This window comes from Tursiops truncatus, chromosome 19, assembly GCF_011762595.2.
Source record: "Tursiops truncatus isolate mTurTru1 chromosome 19, mTurTru1.mat.Y, whole genome shotgun sequence".
NCBI lineage: Eukaryota > Metazoa > Chordata > Mammalia > Artiodactyla > Delphinidae > Tursiops > Tursiops truncatus.
Window position 1 is genome coordinate 58,227,588 of NC_047052.1, and position 19,749 is coordinate 58,247,336.

Sequence of the window (19,749 nt, forward strand, 5' to 3'; positions counted from 1 at the left end):
GGCTGCAGTGGCTGGGGGCCTTGGCCTCTCTGGGTGCGGCTCCCAGACTTCAATCCACCCGAGCCTGAGGTCTAACCCGCTGCCCAGACCAGCTTCAAGGCTTGTGTCCCCCTGAGCAGTGGCATGAGCTGTGACTGACGACGACAGTCCAAGGGGGCCCAGAGTTTCTGGTCTGAAACGCTCCTGGAATTGGGATAGGGATAGGGGCGAGCCTTTATCGTTAGTCAGTATCCTTTACAATCAGTCAGCAAACGTCGCGGCTGCTGAGCACCTGTAATGCGCATGCCCCGAAGGTGGGCAATTGGGGTTGGTGCGGACAAATGAAGGACCGCCTGGGTCACGTGGCTGGGGCCCTTCGGGTCTGAGAAGGGCAACTCCCACCCTTAGACGATGAGGTGGGCACCTGGAGGTGAGGAGCCTCAGGCGCCTTGGAGACCAAGCTCTGCCAGATGCCGCTCCCTGCCATCTGCAGCCAGCATGGGTGTGCAGCTACAGTGGTCGCTGCCTCTGCGAAGCCCGCCGAGGAGGCGTCCACAACCCAGTTCGGCTCCAGAGTCTAGGCGGGGGATGTGAAGTCTTGGCACGTGCTCTCCACGCAGACCGCCGGTGTCACTGGGTGCGGCTGCAGAGTGCGCAGGGCACGCACCACCGTGCCTGCCCTGCACTCGATCAGTGACCTCGGCAGCACAGGCCCCAGCTGGATCAGAAAGGGCGGGGGCTGTCCCTCAGGCTCCTCCTCCAGGGCACCTCCCCGACCACCTCCCGCACGCGGTAACGGGGCAGGAGAGGCGGGGGCCAAAGAGAGACAATGGTCGGTCGCGGGGGGACCCCGGCATGGGGTGAAGGGAAGGGTCCCCTTTCGGAGGCTCAGGCCCCAAGCAGCCCAGAGCGCGCGAGTGTGGGGGAGGGGGACCCGCGAGTGGTGCCCGCCCACGCGCGCGGGGCCCGGACCACAGCGGACAGCAGTCGCGACGCTCTGGCCTCACTGAGTCGCCGGGTCCTGTATGGGCAGCGACGAGCGCGGGCCAGACTTCTGCCCTCATCAAACATGGCGGCGTTGCCCTCATACAGAACTCTGCGCCTGTGCAGGGGACCCCTACGAACTGGCAAGTGCTGGAAGTTGGACATCCGCCAGGCACAACCTTTGGGCCCGCTTCTGCAAGTACGCATGCGCCGGGGGTTTACGGTTTCCGTTTGGCCCAGAGGGCGCCTTTACATGCTCGCTCCGAATTGGTCCATAAATACGCCTTGTTCTTCTGCGCACGCGCGGCCTTCGGTGACCCGGAAGTTCTCGCCTCCCTTAAAAGCGTCCGCCCGCGGCGTGCGGCCTTTTCTCGTCTGTGCCAGGGCGGCGCGTGGTCTATGCTAAGCGACCGAGACGCCTCAGGTGCTGCTTAAGGTGAGGCTGCCGCGGAGTCGGAGGTCTGAAGGCCGATTCAGGGTCTTCCGGGAGCCGTGGGTTGGACCCGAGACTGGGGGCTTCCCTCGAGCAGGGGACAAGGATGGAGGCGGGGGGAAGGTTACTCTCGCCCCTTTGCTGATGCCCCGCCACCGCCGTAGCCTTACCCCTTGCGGACTGGGGAATGTTGGCCTGGTCTCTGCAGTTGTACTTTATTTATTATAAGAAGTTCCCGTTATCTTTACATGCACGATGCACAGTTTGGTCTGGGCACGCTTTCTCCTAAGTAGCAGCCCCTAATCCCCCCGTCGGGGTCGGACACCAAACTCGACCTTTGCACTGGTAAAGCGCAGAATTCATACCATTGCTCCTTCTGTTTTACTGATGAGGAAGCTGAGTCCACAGCGGCTTGTAGACTCTCCTAGGGTCGCAGAGCTCTTGAAGAACAAGGTTGGGGTTTGACTTCGAGCGGATGCAGCATCAGGGCATTTGGCATCCCCTGCCCGTGTCTGGGCCGCCTTGCAACCGTTGAGGGGGTGCCTGCCAGCTGTTAGCCTCAGGGTTCCTGGGTGAGAGACAGGTGTTTCTTGCTGACAGATGAGTGGATTTTTTAAGGTTCCACAAGGTGGGCTCAGATGTTCACAGCCTTTCTCAGTTCCTGCTAACTTCCCAGTTCTCAGGTTGTGCGCTAACCTCAGAGTCTGTGGTGAGTGTGCCTGGGCTTTGACAGTTTCTGTCCCTAGGATGACGGAGTGGGAGACAGCTGCACCTGCAGTAGCAGAGACCCCCGACATCAAGCTCTTTGGAAAGTGGAGCACCGATGATGTGCAGATCAATGACATTTCCCTGCAGGTGAGGAGGGTGTAATGATTGTGCTTCCCAGCTGGGGGTGGGGTCGCTTGAAACTTGTAGCTGTCCCACTAAGTAGAGTTGAAGATGGGACAGGTAAAGAAGGGATCCCTGGATCACCACACCCATCGTGTCTGTTTTTCCTTGTATCCTGTTAGAGGTTGCTACAGTTTTTGTCAGGAGATGGTTCCTTCCTCAGAGGGAGTATCACATCCCACAAGTTGTTTAGTTAATTGTTTTGTAGTGAAATACACAATTTATTTATCTTTTTAGTTTCATGTATTTTATTTTTTAAAGGTCATCTATAAGTTTTGAGTGTTCTTATTTTCCTCAAGTATTGAAGATGACAAGGACAATACTTCATTCAGGCTATAAAATTTTATTTAAATTATATGTTTTAGAATTAAATAAAAATGGACAATATTTTTCAAGTTCAGAAGTTGTGCCTTGGAGGGAAGAGTCAAATTATAAAGATTCAAATGCCTAAAAATCTAAATGCCTTACCGTCATCCCTCAGTATCTGAGGAGTGTTCTTTCCAAGAGCCCCCAAGTTTACCAAAATCTGCAGATGCTCAAGTCCCATAAAGTGTAAGGGCCCAACGTTATCATTTTGTGTGGGGAAATCCAGTTGTCCCAGCAGCTTTTGTTTTTGTCTCTTGGAGTTTTCTGTATCGTACTTAAATTTAGGCAATAAAATGTAACTTCAATCTCATTTATACATTATATGTATATGTCCTAGCACCATTTTTTGTTTGTTTGTTTTTGCAAGAAAATGAACCCTTTTATTATGATTAAAGGGTCAGTACACCAAGATGACATAGCAATCCTATATGTGTGTGCACCAAACAACAGAACTTTGAAATACATGAAGCAGAAACTTACAGAACTTGTAAGAGGAATAGACAGTTTCTCAATTATACTTCAGGACTTCATCATCCCTCTCCCTGCAACTGACAGAAATACTAGACAGAAAGTCAGCAAGGATGTAAAAAGTCTGAGTAATAACCCCAACCAAGAGGATTGTGAAGACATTTATAGAAACTTCACCCAGTGACAGCAAAATACACATTCATTTCAAGAAGCCTTACAGAACATTCAGCAAGATCTACCACACCGTGGGTCATAAAACAAACTTGAACAAATCTAAACAATCAAACCAAACGCGAAACAAATAAGAAATCAGTAACAAAAAGATACCAGAAAATGCTCCAAACAGTAGGAAATGAAACAATATACTTCTAAATAATACAGGGGTGATAGAGGAAGTCTCTAAGGGAATCAAGGGGTATTTAGAACTGAATAAATTGTAATGAAAACTTGTGGGATAAAGCTGGAACAGTACTGAAGGAACTTTCTATAATAATGATTTGTTAGAAAAGAAAAAAAAGTTTCAAATCAATAATCTCAGCACCCCTCAAAAAATAAAAAGAGCAAAATACAACTAAAGCAAAGTAGAAGATAGGATATCATAAAGATCAGAACAGAAATCAGTGAAATTAAGAACAGAAAGGTAAAGGGACTTCCCTGGCGGTACAGTGGTTAAGACTTTGTGTTCTCAATGCAGGGGGCATAGGTTCGATCCCTGGTTGGGGAACTAAGATCCCCCATGCGCAGCACCATTTGTTGAAGAGAGTACTTATCCCATTGAATGGTCTTGGCACCCTTGTTGAAAATCAGTTGAGCAAGGATGTAAGGGTTTGTTTCTGAACTCTGAACTCTATTTCATTGGTCTCTATGCCTATCCTTTTGCCAGTACCACACTGTCTTGTAATAGGGGTTTTTTTTTGTTTTTCTTGGCGGTACGCGGGCCTCTCACTGTTGTGGCCTCTCCCATTGCAGAGCACAGGGTCCGGACGCGCAGGCCCAGTGGCCACGGCTCACGGGCCCAGCCACTCCGCGGCACGCGGGATCCTCCCGGACCAGGGCACGAACCCGCGTCCCCTGCATCGGCAGGCGGACTCTCAACCACTGCGCCACCAGGGAAGCCCTGTAATAGGTTTTGAAATTGGGAAATGGGAATTCTCCCACTGTATGTTGCCCCCGTACTGTTTTACACTTGGCCTCATTAGGACTTTTGTGGGGCCTTCATAAAAAGAAATTTGTTTTGTGACTGCATTGGTATAATGACGAATAAAATTCAGGTTTGATCATATTTTTCCGTTTCTTCTTTTAAAAGAAATTAAAACTTTTTGTTGCCTCTAAATATATCATGGTACCTAGGTACTGAGCCTAACAGAATTCAAACCTGTTTTTCACTCAATGTCTTGTAGAACTGTTTTCCTTCATGGGTTTGTTGGGGGAGAGGTCTGCAAACTTAAAAGGGCCAGTTAGTAAATGTTTTATAAAGTCTTTGTAGGTCACATGTGGTCTGTCACATGCGTGTTTGCTTCTTTGTTTTCTTTTTCTTGCTTTTTTTTGTACAACCCTTTAATAATGTAGAAACGATTTTTCACTTTCCCCTGGTCCTCTCCTAGGGGCTGGGAAAGCAGAAGTCAGCTGGTATCAGAGTTCTCACTCTCTTGAAAGCTGTGCTGGGCTCTACCATGGGGCCCAGCAGCTTGACCAAACACTTGCTGGGGCATTTGGTATTCGCGGTTTTTTTTTTTTGGCACAGTGTGAGTCCCTGCATGGACACCTGTCTGTCTACTTGCCTGTTTGTGCAAGTGGTCCTCTCCCGGCTAGACACCAGACTGTTGTGCCTACATCAGAATCCTCTGTGTTCTTTTCCTGTTAATCCTTGTATTTGTAGAAACTCATTGTTTGTACATGTTCTCATGTGTGTGTGGTAGAATGACTTTGTGTAGGTTTCGTACTGGAAATAGCAAAAGTAGTCCTCACATAGACAGTTCTCTGACTCAACCCCCTCGAATGGTTTAGTGTTTCTAGACACTACCTTGGAATATGTATGTATATATAGGCAAGATTGTTGAATGATTGTTTTGAAACACTGGTTCTCTGGGTTAGTTCCCCCCGCCCCTACCCCTTTAGGGGTACATTTTTGGGGGTCAGTAATGAGGAGTGCTACTGGCATACTGCAGTGCACGGGACAGCCCCTCCAGAACAAAGAGTTATTTGACATAAAACGTCAGTGCAGAGTGAAGAACACTTTTAAAACAAGACTGGTATCGTGGGTGGTTGTCTACTTAGTTTTCCATATCCTTCCTCCCATTAGAAAGGAAGTACTCTTTTTAGTGTCCTGGTAAAGTCACTTGCTTCGGTTTTACTTTTCTGTGGCAGGCAGGTGGGTGGGAGCTACCCTGAGTGGGTGTTCAGTCTCTCTGGTCCCCTGCGAAGATCCGTCCTGCTCCTGACCGTGGTCCCTTCACCCCCTCTTCCTGCTGCCCCAGGATTACATCGCAGTGAAGGAGAAGTATGCCAAATACCTGCCCCACAGTGCAGGGCGCTACGCGGCCAAGCGCTTCCGCAAGGCGCAGTGCCCCATCGTGGAGCGCCTCACCAACTCCATGATGATGCATGGCCGCAACAATGGCAAGAAGCTCATGACTGTGCGCATCGTCAAGCATGCCTTTGAGATCATCCATCTGCTCACAGGCGAGGTAGGGCCCTGAGGCCAGGTGGGGCAGAGTGCCCTTAGTACACCCTAAAGCCAGTGGCCGCCCCACGATATGCATGCCAGGGTGCTCCAGGTTTTAGGGGTGAAGGGTCGGGGAGGGATGCTTGCCCGGTATCTGGCTCATGGCCCCCTTCTTTTAGAACCCCCTGCAGGTCCTGGTGAATGCCATCATCAACAGCGGCCCCCGGGAGGACTCGACCCGCATTGGGCGTGCTGGAACAGTGAGGCGGCAGGCCGTGGACGTGTCCCCGCTGCGCCGTGTGAATCAGGTGGGCTTGGGGCTTTGGGGCACACGTGGGTGGCCAGGAACAGCCACCAGGCTCTGGCAGAATCCTGCCTGGGGCAGCAGAGGCTGGCAAGTGGGAATGTTCATCTCTGTCTGCATGTTTACCTGAGTGTCAGGTAATGAAGGCTTCCTGGATTCCCACCCCACGCAGAGCACGTCCTAGCTCTGGGCCCTCTCCTGGGCAGCATTAGATTGAAGGGCCCGTTTCATTTGGGTATATGTTTTTACACTGTTTTTTTTTTATTTTCTTGGACCATTTGAGAATCAGTTGCAGGTGTTTTGACCATTTCCCTGTTAACATTTCAGTGGGTGTCCCCCTAGAATAAAGATGTTCTGTCCCCACCATCACCCCCAAGAAATGTAACAGCAATCTAACATTTGACATTACATCACTGTTCCAGTTTATGGAGCTGTCCCCAAGCATACCCTTTCTAGCTGTTCGTTTTCAGTCAAGGGTTCCAGGCCAGGAACACATTGCGTTTCCCTGTCATGGCTAGTTTTAAGTCACCTGTCATCAGGGACCCAGCTTCAGCCTTTGTGTCCGCACACTTTTTTGTGCCCCTCAGTCTGATCCCAGATCTAGCAGCATGGCACCTGGGCAGCGCTGTGGGCTCCCACTGTGTCTTGCCTCAGTTGGCCTGCGGATGGCAACGTGGTAGGCAGCATTTGTTGGGTCCCAGGGTGCTGGAGAGCCGTGTCCCTGCGTGGTGTAGGGGCAACCCCTACTTAGCACAGGAACCCCTGTGCTCCCTAGGCCATCTGGCTGCTGTGCACAGGTGCTCGTGAGGCCGCCTTCCGGAACATCAAGACCATTGCCGAGTGCCTGGCAGATGAGCTCATCAACGCTGCCAAGGTGGGTGAGGACACCTGGGGGGGGGGGGGCGCGAGTCTCAAGGGGAGGGTCCTCCGACATTGGAACTAACCATCCCTTCTTGCAGGGCTCCTCCAACTCCTACGCTATCAAGAAGAAGGATGAGCTGGAACGTGTGGCCAAGTCCAACCGCTGATTGCCTGGCCACAGCTGCAATAAACCTGTTTGCCCTTTGGGGTGGCCCCACCCACCTGTGCCACTGTCTGTGCTCAATGGGGAAGGGTATCTGGGAGCAGGGGGTGAGGGGCAGGATGACTGGTGTTTCTGAGGAGCTGCCCATGTTCCTGGCATGTCTTCTGGTCTGTTGGGACCTGGACCCACCAGGGAAGTGCTCGGCTCAGGAAGCACCACTGACTCAGAACCATGGCACCCTGGGCTGCAGGCCTGGCTGCCTGGACTGTTCCAGCAGGTGTTGGAAGATGAGGGGTGGGGTTGTCCTGGCAGAGATGTCACTGGTCTGGGGAGGGGCTTGGTGGCTGCAGCCCACTGCCCTGAGAGGTGTGTTGCCAGGAAGCAGCCCCAGGGTGAGGAAGCCAAGGCCTGGGCTCTGGACCAAGACAGTTTCTAGCCCCTTGTCATTGGCTGGAGAGGGCTGGTCCGGTCCAGTCTACTGTGGGGTCAGCCTGCCCGGGACTCTAGAAGTCCCACTCTTCCTGGACACGCTGCCCCTGCCCAGAGCCACTGATACCCCAGGTTGCACTCACCCCACCAGTGGCTCTAGGTGGAGGATTCATGAGGTGTTGAAGACTGGGAGTGGTGGTGGGGACCCCCCCTCCTGATGAGCCTGGACTGTCAACGTCCTGTCAGCCTGTGCCTCCTTCCTTGCACCCCCGACATCTGGCCGATGTCGGGCTTGGTGTTCCCTGTCCCGGTGGCCACCTCCCTAGGGGCGGGGAGGGCAGTGTGACAGGTGTGGTGGGAACCTGGCATCTGGAGGGAGTGGCCCCACCACAGGCACCCGCCCATGGGGAGGGGCTTTAGTATCCAGCGGCAGGTAGGCCGAGGGTTGCGGGCAGAACAGGCAAGGAGGCGCCAGCCAGAGGGAGGAGGCACCAGCAGGTGGGAAGAGCCTGCTGGCTCGCTGGGGTCTGTCACTGGGGAGTCTGACTCCTGGGCTGCTGGCCACCTATCCTGAAGCTTCCATCCTCCTTCATCTGCTTTTCCCGTTTGTCTTCTGTGGTCTCCCAGGGTCTGTCTCTGCCCAGCTTTCCTGGGAGTCCCTGTCTCCTCTCCACGCCTGTCTGGGATCCTTCCTGGAGTCACCCAGGTCCACCTGGCTCTTGGCTGGGGCATCCCCCAAGTGTAGCTCAGAATCTGCGGTGCTCCGTTTGTCTGTCCCTGTCCCTAATCCTCTTCGGAACCCCTCTGGGTCTCACCTGCCTGTGTGCCTCCAGTCCAGATCTCTACCTGCACGCTCCTCTGTCCCAACTCCCAGTCTCCTTGCCTACTGGGCTCTGCTTCCCCTTCTCTGGACGCCCCTGCCCTGTGTGGAGTGATCCTTCCAGAGCCCAGCCCCTGACCCTCCCCAGATCCCCTCTGCCGTCTCCCCCCGGCCCCTTCGCTGCTTGACCGCCTGTCCCCGCAGGCCGGGTCCAGATGCCCTGCCCTCGGCCGCCCTGGATCCGCCGCCCCCGGGTCCCCCTGGGCTCGGAGCCTAGCATCCCGGGCTCGCCGTCCACACTCCGGCCCCCCAGCAGGGGAGAGGACGAAGACGAGGGTGATGAGGAGGAAGGGGACGGCAGCCAGGGACCCATCCTGCCGCCCGCGTCCCCCGTGGAATGCCTCATCTGCGTGTCGCCCTTCGACAGCGTATTCAAGCTGCCCAAGTGCCTGGACTGCAGCCATGTCTTCTGCCTCGAGTGCCTGGCTCGTCTGTCTCTGGCCACGGCGGGCGGCGGCGACGCGGTGGCCTGTCCCGTGTGCCGCGCGCCCACGCGCCTGGCCCCACGCCGCGGGCTCCCCGCGCTGCCCACGCAGCTCGGCCTGCTGCCCGGCTCCGCACGCGCCCCGCCGCCGCTCCAGGGCTCCGTGCGCTTCGACCGCCGGCGCGGCCTGCTCTACGTGCGGCAGCCGCCGCCCGCGCCCGGACCGCGCAAGGCCCGCCCCCCGCCGCCGCCGCCGCCGCTGCGCCTCGGCCGCCCGCTGTCGCGCCGCCTGACGCTGGCCAGCTCGGCCCGGGTCTTCCACGCGGCCGTCGCCCTGGCAGTGCTTGTGGCCGCGGGCCTCGTGGTCACGGGCCTCTATATCTTCTTCCTCATCCCGCGCGCCACCACCTCCAGCCCCGCTCGGCCCCAGCTCGTGGCGCTCGCCCCGGCGCCCGGCTTCTCCTGGTTCCTGCCTCGGCCCACGTCGGCGGCGCCCTGGATCCCCGGCTGGATGCCGCGCCCCGTGGGCCATGACCTGAACGCCGCCCCACCGGGGGCTGCAGAGGACGCGCTGGAGCCCGAGGGGGTTCCCAAAGAGACAGAGACGCCGGACGGGTCCTTGGACCGCAGGTGGGGGGCGGAGGCTTGGCCTGACTGGGCCCCGCGGGCACGCGGCGGGTGGAGGCGGTGGGGGGCGCAGTAAAAGCATCCGCGCCGCAGGCCCTGCCTCAGGCCTGGGGACCCCAGTGTCATCCTGATGTTCGCCATGATCCCCGTGGAGGCCTTAGAGGGCGTATGGCAAGCACCCATTTCTCTAGAGAGGCCTGGCGTCATTAGCACGGAGCCGGGACCCTCTCAAGGAGCACCCCTGACACCAATCTCTGTGGGCATCCAGCTGTGGGACCCCCATGTCTGTAAAGGTCCTGCTGGGAGGCACTCATAAACCAGCTGGGGGTACACTCGATCCTCAGCTCTTGTGGGAGTCCAGCTGCAGGGTCCCTCTGACCAACATCGTGCAGTGGCCCTGCTAGGGGTACCCCATCCCTGATCCTCGTAAGTGTCCTACTGAATACACCCCAATCATCAGAACTCCAGGAGAATGCTCATCCTTGGCTGGCACCAGAGCTTAAGTCTCTGATTTACTCATCCTTTGGGCTTTCTGCAGGTGCTGGGGGCCCCCATCTTTGGATGGCACACTATTCCCTGGCCACACCTGTGAGTGGCCCACTGCAGGACCAACCACCCCACTCCTCCCCAGGCTGTGGAGTTGCTGCCTGCAGGCTGAGCCTGGGTGGGATCCAGCCATCTCCATGTTGGTCCTGCATTTGCTGCCTTACAGATCTGGCTGGGGCTTGGGCTTGAAGGGGGAGGTGTGGCCTGGCCAGGACTGGGGAGAGACAGACAGGGCCTGAGCCTCAAAAACTGGCTTCCACTTGGGTCCTGAATATCAACTTGCAATGGGACCTCGACTTCCCCTATGGCTAGTGGCTTCTGAGATTCTCCTAATATGCTGAGGGGCAGCTGCGGTCACTGAGCCTCAAAGAGGCCAAGGTTGCCATCTGGGTCAGACAGTGTCATGTGATTTGGGGTGAGGGATCGCTCCTGGACATCCCTGGCCCCTCTCCTTAGCCACTAGAGCCCTCATCACCCCCATCTCCACTCATTAAATACTCAGTGTCGGTTACTTCACCTCCTCCAGGGCTCCATCAGCATTTTGTGGCAAGCCTGCTGTACACCAGGGTGAATGAAGCCTCAGCCCTCCTTCAGCAGGGAGAGTGGTCCTCCTCTCAGAAGCCTTCCTGGGTTAGTCACAGTGGTGTAGATAGCAGCCACCTTCTGCACAAACTAAACATGGACTTTCTGTCTCCCCCCCAGGCCCTGGAGCCCCGAGTCTGCCTCACTTCACCCCAGGTTGGGATCCAATATGCCCCTCCTCATGCCTTCCCTCCTAACCCCCAGGCTGGGAGAGTTACGGTGAGGGAGTAGAACTGGCAGGGATGGGCCCAGCCAGGGGGGTCAGAAGGGGCCCTTGGCTGGTGGTGCACGGAAGAGAAAGATGATGCTTTCTGCCTGAGGGTGTTCAAGGAAGGCTGCCTGGAGGAAGAGGCCTCGGGGCTGTATCTTTTTTTTTTTTTTTTTTTTGCGGTACGCGGGCCTCTCTCACTGTTGTGGCCTCTCCCATTGCGGAGCACAGGCTCTGGACGCGCAGGCTCAGCGGCCATGGCTGATGGGCCCAGCCGCTCCGCGGCGCGTGATATCTTCCCGGACCGGTGCAAGAACCCGTGTCCCCCGCATCGGCAGGCGGACTCTCAACCACTGCGCCACCAGGGAAGCCCGGGGCTGTATCTTTAAGGATGCTAAGGGGTAACGCCAGCTGGCATTGAGGCGGGGGGGGGGGGGGCCCTAAGCGGGGAGCTGGTGGCTGAGGGCAGTGGGCAGAGCTGGCTCCTCCCTGTCCTAACGTGCTTCCTCCTCGGGACTGTGGGGAAGGGTTGCTTCTCCACCCTCCCAGCTGGGAGCCTGAGACCTCAGTCTCTCTTCCCGTAAAATGAAGCTGACTTCGATGTCTGCCCGCCCACTGCCCACGAACAAAGGGGCTGCCTGAAACCACCCCGGGGCTAGGATCAGAGGGGACTCCTCCCGACACTTGCCTGCCAGCCACTGTGGCCACCCCCCCAACGTATCTGCCCCAGGCTTGCTCCTCCTTCCACTGGTCCCAATGCCTGTGAACACCCAGAGAGTGGGGGTTAGCCTCAGTGCCTGGCATGGGTGCCCAGGGACGCCTTTACCGGCCAGACTTTGGTTCTCGCTTCTGTAAAACGGGAGACAATAAACTACTTGCAGGAAGAATTCGTTCATCCACAAGTATTTATTGAGCGCCTGCTGTGTACCAAGGGGGGACTCGGGGCACCTTGTGAACGAGGGACTTTGCATGGCAGATGGTGTCCAGAGGGCTGAGGAGAGGAGCCATCATCTTGGCGACACTGCCTCCCCCTCCACGCTCGTGGGGCCCTCAACTCCCCAAACCTTTTCCAGGCCCTCCGCCAGGTCTCCTGCGTTTGCCCCCGAGGGGCGCCGAGTGCTCCACTCTACCGGGATCCAGCCAGCCTTTCTCCTCACGAGGGTCGGGGAGGCCTCTGCCCACACCACACTCGTCTCCTGTCATTGGGGCCTCTTCTGTTCAGGCCGAGGGAATAAGGCCCACGGGGGGCCCTCGCTGGACCCTGAGAGCGGAAGTGTCCAGCTTACAGATGGGGAAACTGAGGCTGGGGGCGGGGCAGGGCGTGGATTCGAACAGGGACCAGAGAGCTTTCTGCAAAACACCTCCCCTCAACTCCACACCCTGACAGGGCAGCCTCGCTTTTCCTTCCTCCCCGGGCCCCGAAACCGCAGCTCTCCTACGTCCTCCGAGTTTGCCATCCTCTGAGTCTTTCCCGCTCACAAACCTAAGCGGTGTTCGAGGCGGGGAAAGCTAGGAGGTTGTCAGCAACGCGGACCAATCGGAGGCCGCATTCTGGGATGGGGGCGTGACGTTAATTGCCATAGCAACCTGGCCCGCCTTCGCCCCGCCACTCTGTTGGGCTGCGCGCGCATCTTGCCCCTCCCGGAGCCTGGTGGGAGGAGCAGAGAAGGCGCGCCAGTGCTGATAGCCAATCGAAAGCTTGAGACTGTCGTTGCTATGGCGATTTTGCCCGCCTTCGGCCTGTCGAGCGCATCCTCTGTGTGTGTGTGTGTGTGTGTGTGTGCGTGTGCGTGTGCGTGTGTGTGTGGAATTGGGGGAGGCGTGTGTGTGTGTGGCATTGGGGGAGGCGTGTGTGTGTAATTGGGGAGGCGTGTGTGTGTGTGTGGAACTGGGGGAGGCGTGTGTGTGGAACTGGGGGAGGCGTGTGTGTGTGTGTGTCCGACCAAACAGGAGCCCGAAGCTGAAGCGAAGGCCGACCTGGGAAGTGCTGGGATCCTCCGTCCCAAGGGGGAAACAGGCTGGAATGGGGAGCGTCTCCCCTAGGGGCACACACCTTGGCGGGGCAGAGCTGGGCCTGTCCTCCTGAGCTGCGACTTCCTCTGCCCTGTCAGTCTCTGCAGAGGCTTGGGCCAGAGGGGCCAAGAGAGACCTATGACCTGCGTCCCTCCTTCTGGGGCATGTATGTTTCCACTCTAATGGCCGTGGAAAACTCCACATTGGGTATGGGACTTCTCCCAGGAATCTTCCAGAAATCTACTCGTTTTTATTTTTAATAATAGCTTTCTTGAAATGTAATTCACACACCATACAATTTGCCCATTTAGAGTGTACAATTCATCGGGTTGTTAGTATGATCACACAGTTTATGCAGCCATCACCACTATCGAATTCCAGAACATTTACAAAACAAGCCCCATACCCTTTCGAGTCATGTCCCATTTCTCCTTTTCCTCAACCCCTGGCAACCGTTAGTCTACTTTTTGTCTCTATGGATTTGCCTATTCAGGACATTTCGTACCAATAGAATCATACAGTTTGTAGAAATCCACTCTTAAAAACAGCAGTGTGTAGATGTTCTTCCCAACTGGTGGGGCCAGCTCAGCCATGGGTGTGGACTCTGGAGCCAAAGAGATGTGGGTGTGAGTCCTACTCCTATTATGGCCTTGTTCTTAGCCCTTCTGAAACTCTCTCTCCACTTGGGGAGTGGTGGGGTGTACACTTGGCCTTGGGCTCTCCTGGCTTCACTCAGGCCGTGCTCCCTGCTCTCAGGTACTGGTGGACTGTGACAGGGCTGAGGCTCTCTGCTGGATTTTGAGGAGTCACAAGAGGCCAGACACAACAGGAGCAGATGGGCCCTGGGGGCTTGTCCTCTGGCCAGCGTTGTTTCAGGCCAAGCATTTGTCCCAGTGAGCCATGGACCTACTCAATATCTGTCGCATGCTGAAATTTCATCTCATAGTTCTTTCCTTATCTCAAGGGGCCCCTGTGATATTTGCCAGAGTCTGGGCTGGCTGCTGAGGTTGTAGCAGTGAACAAGAAGGTCACAGATGTTCTTATTTCTCTCTTCCTTAGAAGTCACGTTCCAGGGCAGAGCTGGACAGTCCACAGCCAGACAAACCATTCATAGTATTCTTTAGGTCAAAGCTAAGTGTTCTGTAGAAGACAAAGCAAAATGATGTCACAGAGACTGGCGGGGGCCCAACTTCGATGGGGGGCTCAGAGAGTAGGAGCACAGATGCCCAAACAAGGCAAGCAGAGGCCAGGGAACAGCCTGCAAGGCTGAGAAAATGGCAAGAGCAAAGGCCCTGATGCAGTGACAGGCTTACTGGCACTGTGAGAAGCAGAGGGCCATTGGAGGAGGGGTGGCCAAGACGGACAGGAGTGTGGGAGGGTTGATGTTGGTGAAGAGCACTTAGTGATACGTGGGTTCTTTTGTTTCTCTTTCTTTCTTAAGGTATTAATTTAGGAAGCCGGTCTGGGTACTTTATGAGCTTCATGTTCTCATACTTGAGGTATCCCCAAGATAAGGAGGCAGCTTATTCTTGAGAGATGCTGCCTGTTTTTCAGGGGGTTTAAAGCCTCATCGTGTTTTGTGCTAAGAAGTAGGCTACAGTTGGGACTTCCCAGGTGATCCAGTGGGTAAGACTCCGCGCTCCCAATGCAGGGGGCCCTGGTTCAATCCCTGGTCAGGGAACTAGATCCCACATACATGCCGCAACTAAGACCTGGAGCAGCCAAAAAAAATAATTTTTTTTAAAAAAAGCGGGGGCAGGAATAGAGACACAGACGTAGAGGACATGGTTGGTGGGGGAAGGGAACCTGGAACAAAGTGAGAGAGTGGCATGGACATATATACACTACCAAATGTAAAATGGAGAGCTAGTGGGAAGCGGCCATGTAGCACAGGGAGATCAGCTCGGTGCTTTGTGACCACCTAGAGGGGTGGGATAAGGAGGATGGGAGGGAGATGCAAGAGGAAGGCACTACGGGGATATATGTATAGCTGATTCACTTTGTTATAAAGCAAAAACTAACACCATTGTAAAGCAATTATACTCCAATAAAGATATTTAAAAAAATAGAATTAGGCTACAGTCTTGAAGAAGACATTGATCTTTCTGCCTGTATTAGTTTCTGTCTCAGCCTTTTCTATTGTCATATATCGTTGCTGGGAGAATCCGGCACTGCACTGGGAGGGGACACCTGGAAGCTTGTGCCTGGTCTCTCCTAGAACCTGCCCTGTATGCCTCTTTCCTTTGCCAATTTTAATTTGTACCTTTTCATTGTAATAAACTGTAACTAAGAGTTTGACAGATTTTCTGAGTTCAATGCGTCCTTTTAGTCAGTCTTCAGAACCGACCGCTCTGAGGTAGCTCCTAGCTGTCTGGCAGGGCTTGGCATGGCCGCCTCCTGCCAGCTGCTGACTTGTGATGGGAGGGCGCCCTCGCGATCTTCGATCTTCACCTGCAGGCAGCGCTGGAGTCAGTCGCACTGCAACTGCTGAGTGTGGCCATCCCCATCCTCTCCTCCTCCAGCAAATTCCTTCCAGCCACCTTTGTTTTACACGCCGCTCCTCTGGTTAAATTCTTCAGCTCTATGACTTCTTAATCAGGGGTCAGCAAACTTTTTCTGTAAAGAGCCAGATAGTAACTATTTTCTCCTTTGCAGGATGTGAAGTTTCTGGTCACTGCTCAACTCTGCCACCATAGAGTCAAAGTACCATAAACAATATGTAAATGCATGGCATGGCTGTGTTCCAATAAACCTCTATTTATGGACGTGGAAATCTGAATTTCATGTAATTTTCATGTCATGAAATAGTATTCTTTTGATTTTTTTTTCAATCACTAAAAAAATGTAAGAACTGTTCTCACTTTGGGGACGAGACAAAAATAGAAAATGGCCTGTATTTGGCCCACAGGCTGTAGTCTGCTGAGCCCTGGCTTAAATTACTCACGACTCTCGACTTTGATTTCCAGGGATCCCTAGAAGCGAGTGTCCTTTCCTGACTGGTTGTGTGCATGTGGTCTGAGAAGCATCATTCACGTCTGCACCAGGCTGGAGTATGGCTCTTCTGATCCAGCCCACTCTGGGTGGTCCCCCCAACCCCCCATGGGATACAGACTTGGCTCATCAACACAGGTGGCCCCTCCCTTGCCAAGAGGCCAGTCCAGAGCTTGATGCTCCCAGCAGTTCTGGACTTCCCCCTTAAGCAGAGTGAAGGGCTCTGTAGTGGGAAGAATAATGGCCCCCAAAGATATCTATGTCCTTATCCCTAGAATGCGTGAATGTTAGTTACCTTATATGGCTGAAGAAACTGCAGATGTGATAGAGGATCTTAAAATGGGGAGATTATCCTGGATTCTTTGGGTAGGCCCTCAGTGTAATCACAGGTACCCTTCAAGAGGGAGACAGAGGAGACAGAGAAAGAGATGTGATGACGGAGGCAGAGATTGGAGTAATGTGGCCACAAGCCAAGGAAGGCTGGCAGCCACCAGGAGATGGAAGGGGCAAGGAACAGATTCTCCTCTGGACACTATGGAAGGCACGTGATCCTGCTGACACCTTGATTCTGGACTTCTAGCCCCCACAACTGTCAGACAATAAACGTCTGGATTTTTTGGTTTTGTTTGTTTATTTATTTATTTATTGGCTGCGTTGGGTCTTCGTGGCTGCACACGGGCTTTCTGTAGTTGCGGCGAGCGGGGGCTAATCTTCATTGCAGTGTGCAGGTGGCCTTCAGTAGTTGTGGCACGCAGGCTCAGTAGTTGTGGCTCTCGGACTCTAGAGCACAGGCTCAGTAGTTGTGGCACACGGGCTTAGCTGCTCCGTGGCATGTGAGATCTTCCCGGACCAGGGCTCGAACCTGTGTCCCCTGCATTGGCAGGCGGATTCTTAACAACTGAGCCACCAGGGAAGACCTGTCTGTTGTTTTAACTCACCCAGTTCCTGGTCCTTTGTTATGGCAGCCTAAGAAATGAATATGCCTATTGTTCCTTCCCCTTTCTGGACATTCCACCCTCTTGCCATTTCTTTTTTCTTTTTTTGGCCACGCCACACGGCTTGCAGGATCTTAGTTTCCCGACCAGGGATCGAACCCAGGCCCCCAGCATTGGAAGCGCAGAGTCATAACCACTGGACCAACAGGGAACTCCCAGGATTGCCATTTCTAGCCTGACTTCCTCCCCTGCCTGTTTCCCACCTCTCTGTTCTCTGTCCTCTGCTTCTTATCTGCTCCTCTCTGCAGTGCTCCTTCACTCTTCACTGCTCCTTCTGCAGTGCTCTCCAAGTCGGCCTTCACTTAGTGTATCATGAGGTGTGCACGTATGCTTGAATAGTCCTTGAACACCAGCTACTCAGTTACAGCTGGATTTTCCTGGGCCTGAACACATCCTTCTACACAATGTTCACAGATGAAACCCATTTACAGAGGAGTGTGTTTGAGAGTCTTCCTCCAAGCAGACTCTCCATCTTCTGTACTTCATCCCTGTCTCCTTGCCCTTCATGAGGAATCTTCCACTCTGTGATCTTGCACAATAGCCCATTAACCTGACTCAAGCCTCCTCAATGGACATATTCTGGGTGTCAGACACACATGTGTGATGGGGCTGTCCTCTCCTATCAAAGTCAAGATGCACTTTTGCCAGCATTTCTTGGCTTTCCCGTTGTTGACTTGGAGTGCGGGATGAGGAGGCATCTTTCAAGCAGGGTGCTTCTGTAAGAGTGTCACAAGTCCTCAAGGGAGGTCCTTCCACCCAGAAGACCACCCCTGTGACACATGTAGTCCAGTCTTTTTTTTTTTAATCTAAAATGTGTTTATTAGGATGGTTTCCCATGCATCTTGATTCAGTGTGCTTTTAGTGCCTTTTTTTTTTAACGTGTGGTTCAGTCTTAAAGACTCACACTTAGCTGAGCATTAAGAAATAATCCTCGGCGCTTCCCTGGTGGCACAGTGGTTGAGAGTCCACCTGCCGATGCAGGGGACACGGGTTCATGCCCCGGTCCAGGAAGATCCCACATGCCGCGGAGCGGCTGGGCCCGTGAGCCATGGCCGCTGAGCCTGCGCGTCCAGAGCCTGTGCTCCACAATGGGAGAGGCCACAACAGTGAGAGGCCCGCGTACCGCAAAAAAAAAATAATAATCATCATAGAGTTAAATGTGTACAACTGTACAACTTCTAGAAGATAACATGGGAAAAAAAATCTAGGTGACTTTGAGTTTGGCATTGAGATGACTTTTGGATACAACACAAAAAGCATGATCCATGAAGAAAAAAATTCAGTTGGACTTATCTAAAATTAAAAGTTCTGCTCTGTGAAAGATACTATGAAAGAGAATGAAAAGACAAGCCATAGACTAGGGGAAAATATTTGCAAAACATAAATCTGATAAAGGACTTTTATCCAAAATGTACCAAAAAAACCCCCCACAAATAAACAAAGCCTTTTAAAATTCAAGAATACGAAGTCAGTTTTAAAAGGATAATGCGAACTTCCTTGGCAGTCAGTGGTTAAGACTCTGCACTTCCACTGCAGGGGGCGTGGGTTCGATCCCTGGTAGGGGAACTAAGATCCCGTATGCCACGTGGCACGGCCAAAAAGAAAAGCAAAAGACCTGAACAGACACCTCACCAAAGAAGATACACAGATGGCAGAGATAAGCAGATGAAAATACTCTCAACATCATATGTCTTTAAGGAATTGCAAATTTAAACAGTATCACTACATACCTATTAGAATGGCTAAAATCCAAAATACTGACAACAGGAGGAACCAGAACTCTCACTCACTGCTGGTGAGAATGCAAAATGATATAACCACTTAGGAAGACAATTGGCAGTTTCATACAAACTTAAATACAGTCCTAGCATATGATCCATCAGTCACACTCCTAGGTATTTATATAAATGCGTTGAAAACATGTCCATACAGACACTAGAACAGGAATGTTTATAACAGGTTTATTCATAATTGCTTAGAGCTGGAATCAAACTGAGATCCCTTTCGATAGGTAAATGAATAAAGAAACTGGTACATTCATACAATGGAATATTATTTAGCAATAAAAAGAACTGAGCTATCTAGCCACAAAGAGGCATGGAGGAATCTTAAATGTGTATTCCTAAGTCAAAAAGTCAGTCTGAAAAAGGTACATACTGTATGATTCCAACTTTATGACTTTCTGGGAAAGGCCAGTCTATAGAGACAGTAAAATAGTGATTGCCAGGGACTCAGGGGGAGAGAGGGGTAGATGGAGCAGAGGGGATTTTTCATGCAGCAAAACTATTCTGTATGATACTGTAATGATTGACATGTGTATAAAAGAAACCGTAAATTCATATTTCTTATTTTAAAAGCAACTGTATAAAACCAGTATAATTGTACTGTTTGGCCTATAACAAACAAATATATTTGCCAATAACAGCATAATGGAGGTGGGTGGGACAAAGCTGTATTGGGCTAAGGAGATTACTCCAGAGAGTGACTCGAATCTAATTAATGGGTGTATTTATTTTTCCAACCTCATCAAACTTTGCACTTGAAATGAGTGCATTTCAGTTGCACCTCTCCACGGCCGGGGTCACCTCGGCTCGGTCACCGCGGGTACAGGGCTTGGTGGGACCTCCCCGACTCTCGCACCTCGCCCGCTCCGCTGGCCGCGGGCCCGGGGAGCCTCCTGGACGCCATGCCCCGCTGCCGCAGCCCTTTCTCTCCGCCCCGGCGCGGGTCCAAAGGAACTAAAGCCGACACTGGAAGTCCCTGCCCCGCCCACGAGGCTCTCCCGGAAACGCCCCTCTCCTGGGCTGTCATTGGCTCCGTCGGTACGGACGCAGTCTGCGACGTCACTTATGGGAAACGTAGTTCGCGCCCTCCCCGAACGAGGTCGCGGGTAACGCGGGCGCAGACTTAACGGAGGCGCACGGGCGGGGCGGGGCGGGACTT

At 53.5% G+C, this 19,749-nt stretch overlaps 2 protein-coding genes and 1 long non-coding RNA gene across 5 annotated transcripts; 2 read left to right on the forward strand and 1 right to left on the reverse strand.

Moving 5' to 3' along the window:
- The first annotated feature begins 1,244 nt into the window (after positions 1 to 1,244).
- RPS5 (ribosomal protein S5) lies at positions 1,245 to 7,167 on the forward strand. The gene is made up of 6 exons (XM_033844830.2): positions 1,245 to 1,399; positions 2,143 to 2,251; positions 5,596 to 5,805; positions 5,963 to 6,091; positions 6,863 to 6,961; positions 7,047 to 7,167. The coding sequence occupies exons 2-6, from the start codon at positions 2,144 to 2,146 to the stop codon at positions 7,113 to 7,115; spliced, it is 615 nt and encodes a 204-aa protein (XP_033700721.1). The 5' UTR covers positions 1,245 to 1,399; position 2,143; the 3' UTR covers positions 7,116 to 7,167.
- Positions 7,168 to 7,303: 136 nt separating this feature from the next.
- Positions 7,304 to 11,694, forward strand: RNF225 (ring finger protein 225). 3 transcript variants are annotated; one of them, XM_073796764.1, is made up of 2 exons: positions 7,304 to 9,474; positions 10,544 to 11,694. In XM_073796764.1, exons 1-2 carry the CDS (start codon positions 8,576 to 8,578, stop codon positions 10,590 to 10,592), a joined length of 948 nt encoding a protein of 315 aa, XP_073652865.1. In that variant the 5' UTR covers positions 7,304 to 8,575; the 3' UTR covers positions 10,593 to 11,694. The 3 variants fall into 3 exon arrangements, with proteins under 3 accessions (XP_073652865.1, XP_073652864.1, XP_033700720.1); XM_073796763.1 differs by having other exon boundaries at positions 10,720 to 11,694; XM_033844829.2 differs by having other exon boundaries at positions 7,304 to 11,694.
- A 2,402-nt stretch (positions 11,695 to 14,096) lies between these two features.
- LOC141277218 (uncharacterized) lies at positions 14,097 to 19,740 on the reverse strand. The gene is made up of 3 exons (XR_012328262.1): positions 19,329 to 19,740; positions 16,107 to 16,205; positions 14,097 to 15,436 (listed from the first exon to the last, which is right to left on the reverse strand). It is a non-coding gene; the product is annotated as an uncharacterized lncRNA (long non-coding RNA).
- Positions 19,741 to 19,749: the final 9 nt, after the last annotated feature.

What these genes read in the sequence shown, in the direction of transcription:
- RPS5 (XM_033844830.2), top strand. Translation starts at nt 2,144, where the DNA reads ATGACGGAGTGGGAGACAGCTGCACCTGCAGTAGCAGAGACCCCCGAC. An exon ending in CGCTGCGCCGTGTGAATCAG is followed by an intron (nt 6,092 to 6,862) that starts GTGGGCTTGGGG and finishes TGTGCTCCCTAG; the next exon opens with GCCATCTGGCTGCTGTGCAC. An exon ending in AGCTCATCAACGCTGCCAAG is followed by an intron (nt 6,962 to 7,046) that starts GTGGGTGAGGAC and finishes CCCTTCTTGCAG; the next exon opens with GGCTCCTCCAACTCCTACGC.
- RNF225 (XM_073796763.1), top strand. Translation starts at nt 8,576, where the DNA reads ATGCCCTGCCCTCGGCCGCCCTGGATCCGCCGCCCCCGGGTCCCCCTG. An exon ending in GACGGGTCCTTGGACCGCAG is followed by an intron (nt 9,475 to 10,719) that starts GTGGGGGGCGGA and finishes TCTCCCCCCCAG; the next exon opens with GCCCTGGAGCCCCGAGTCTG.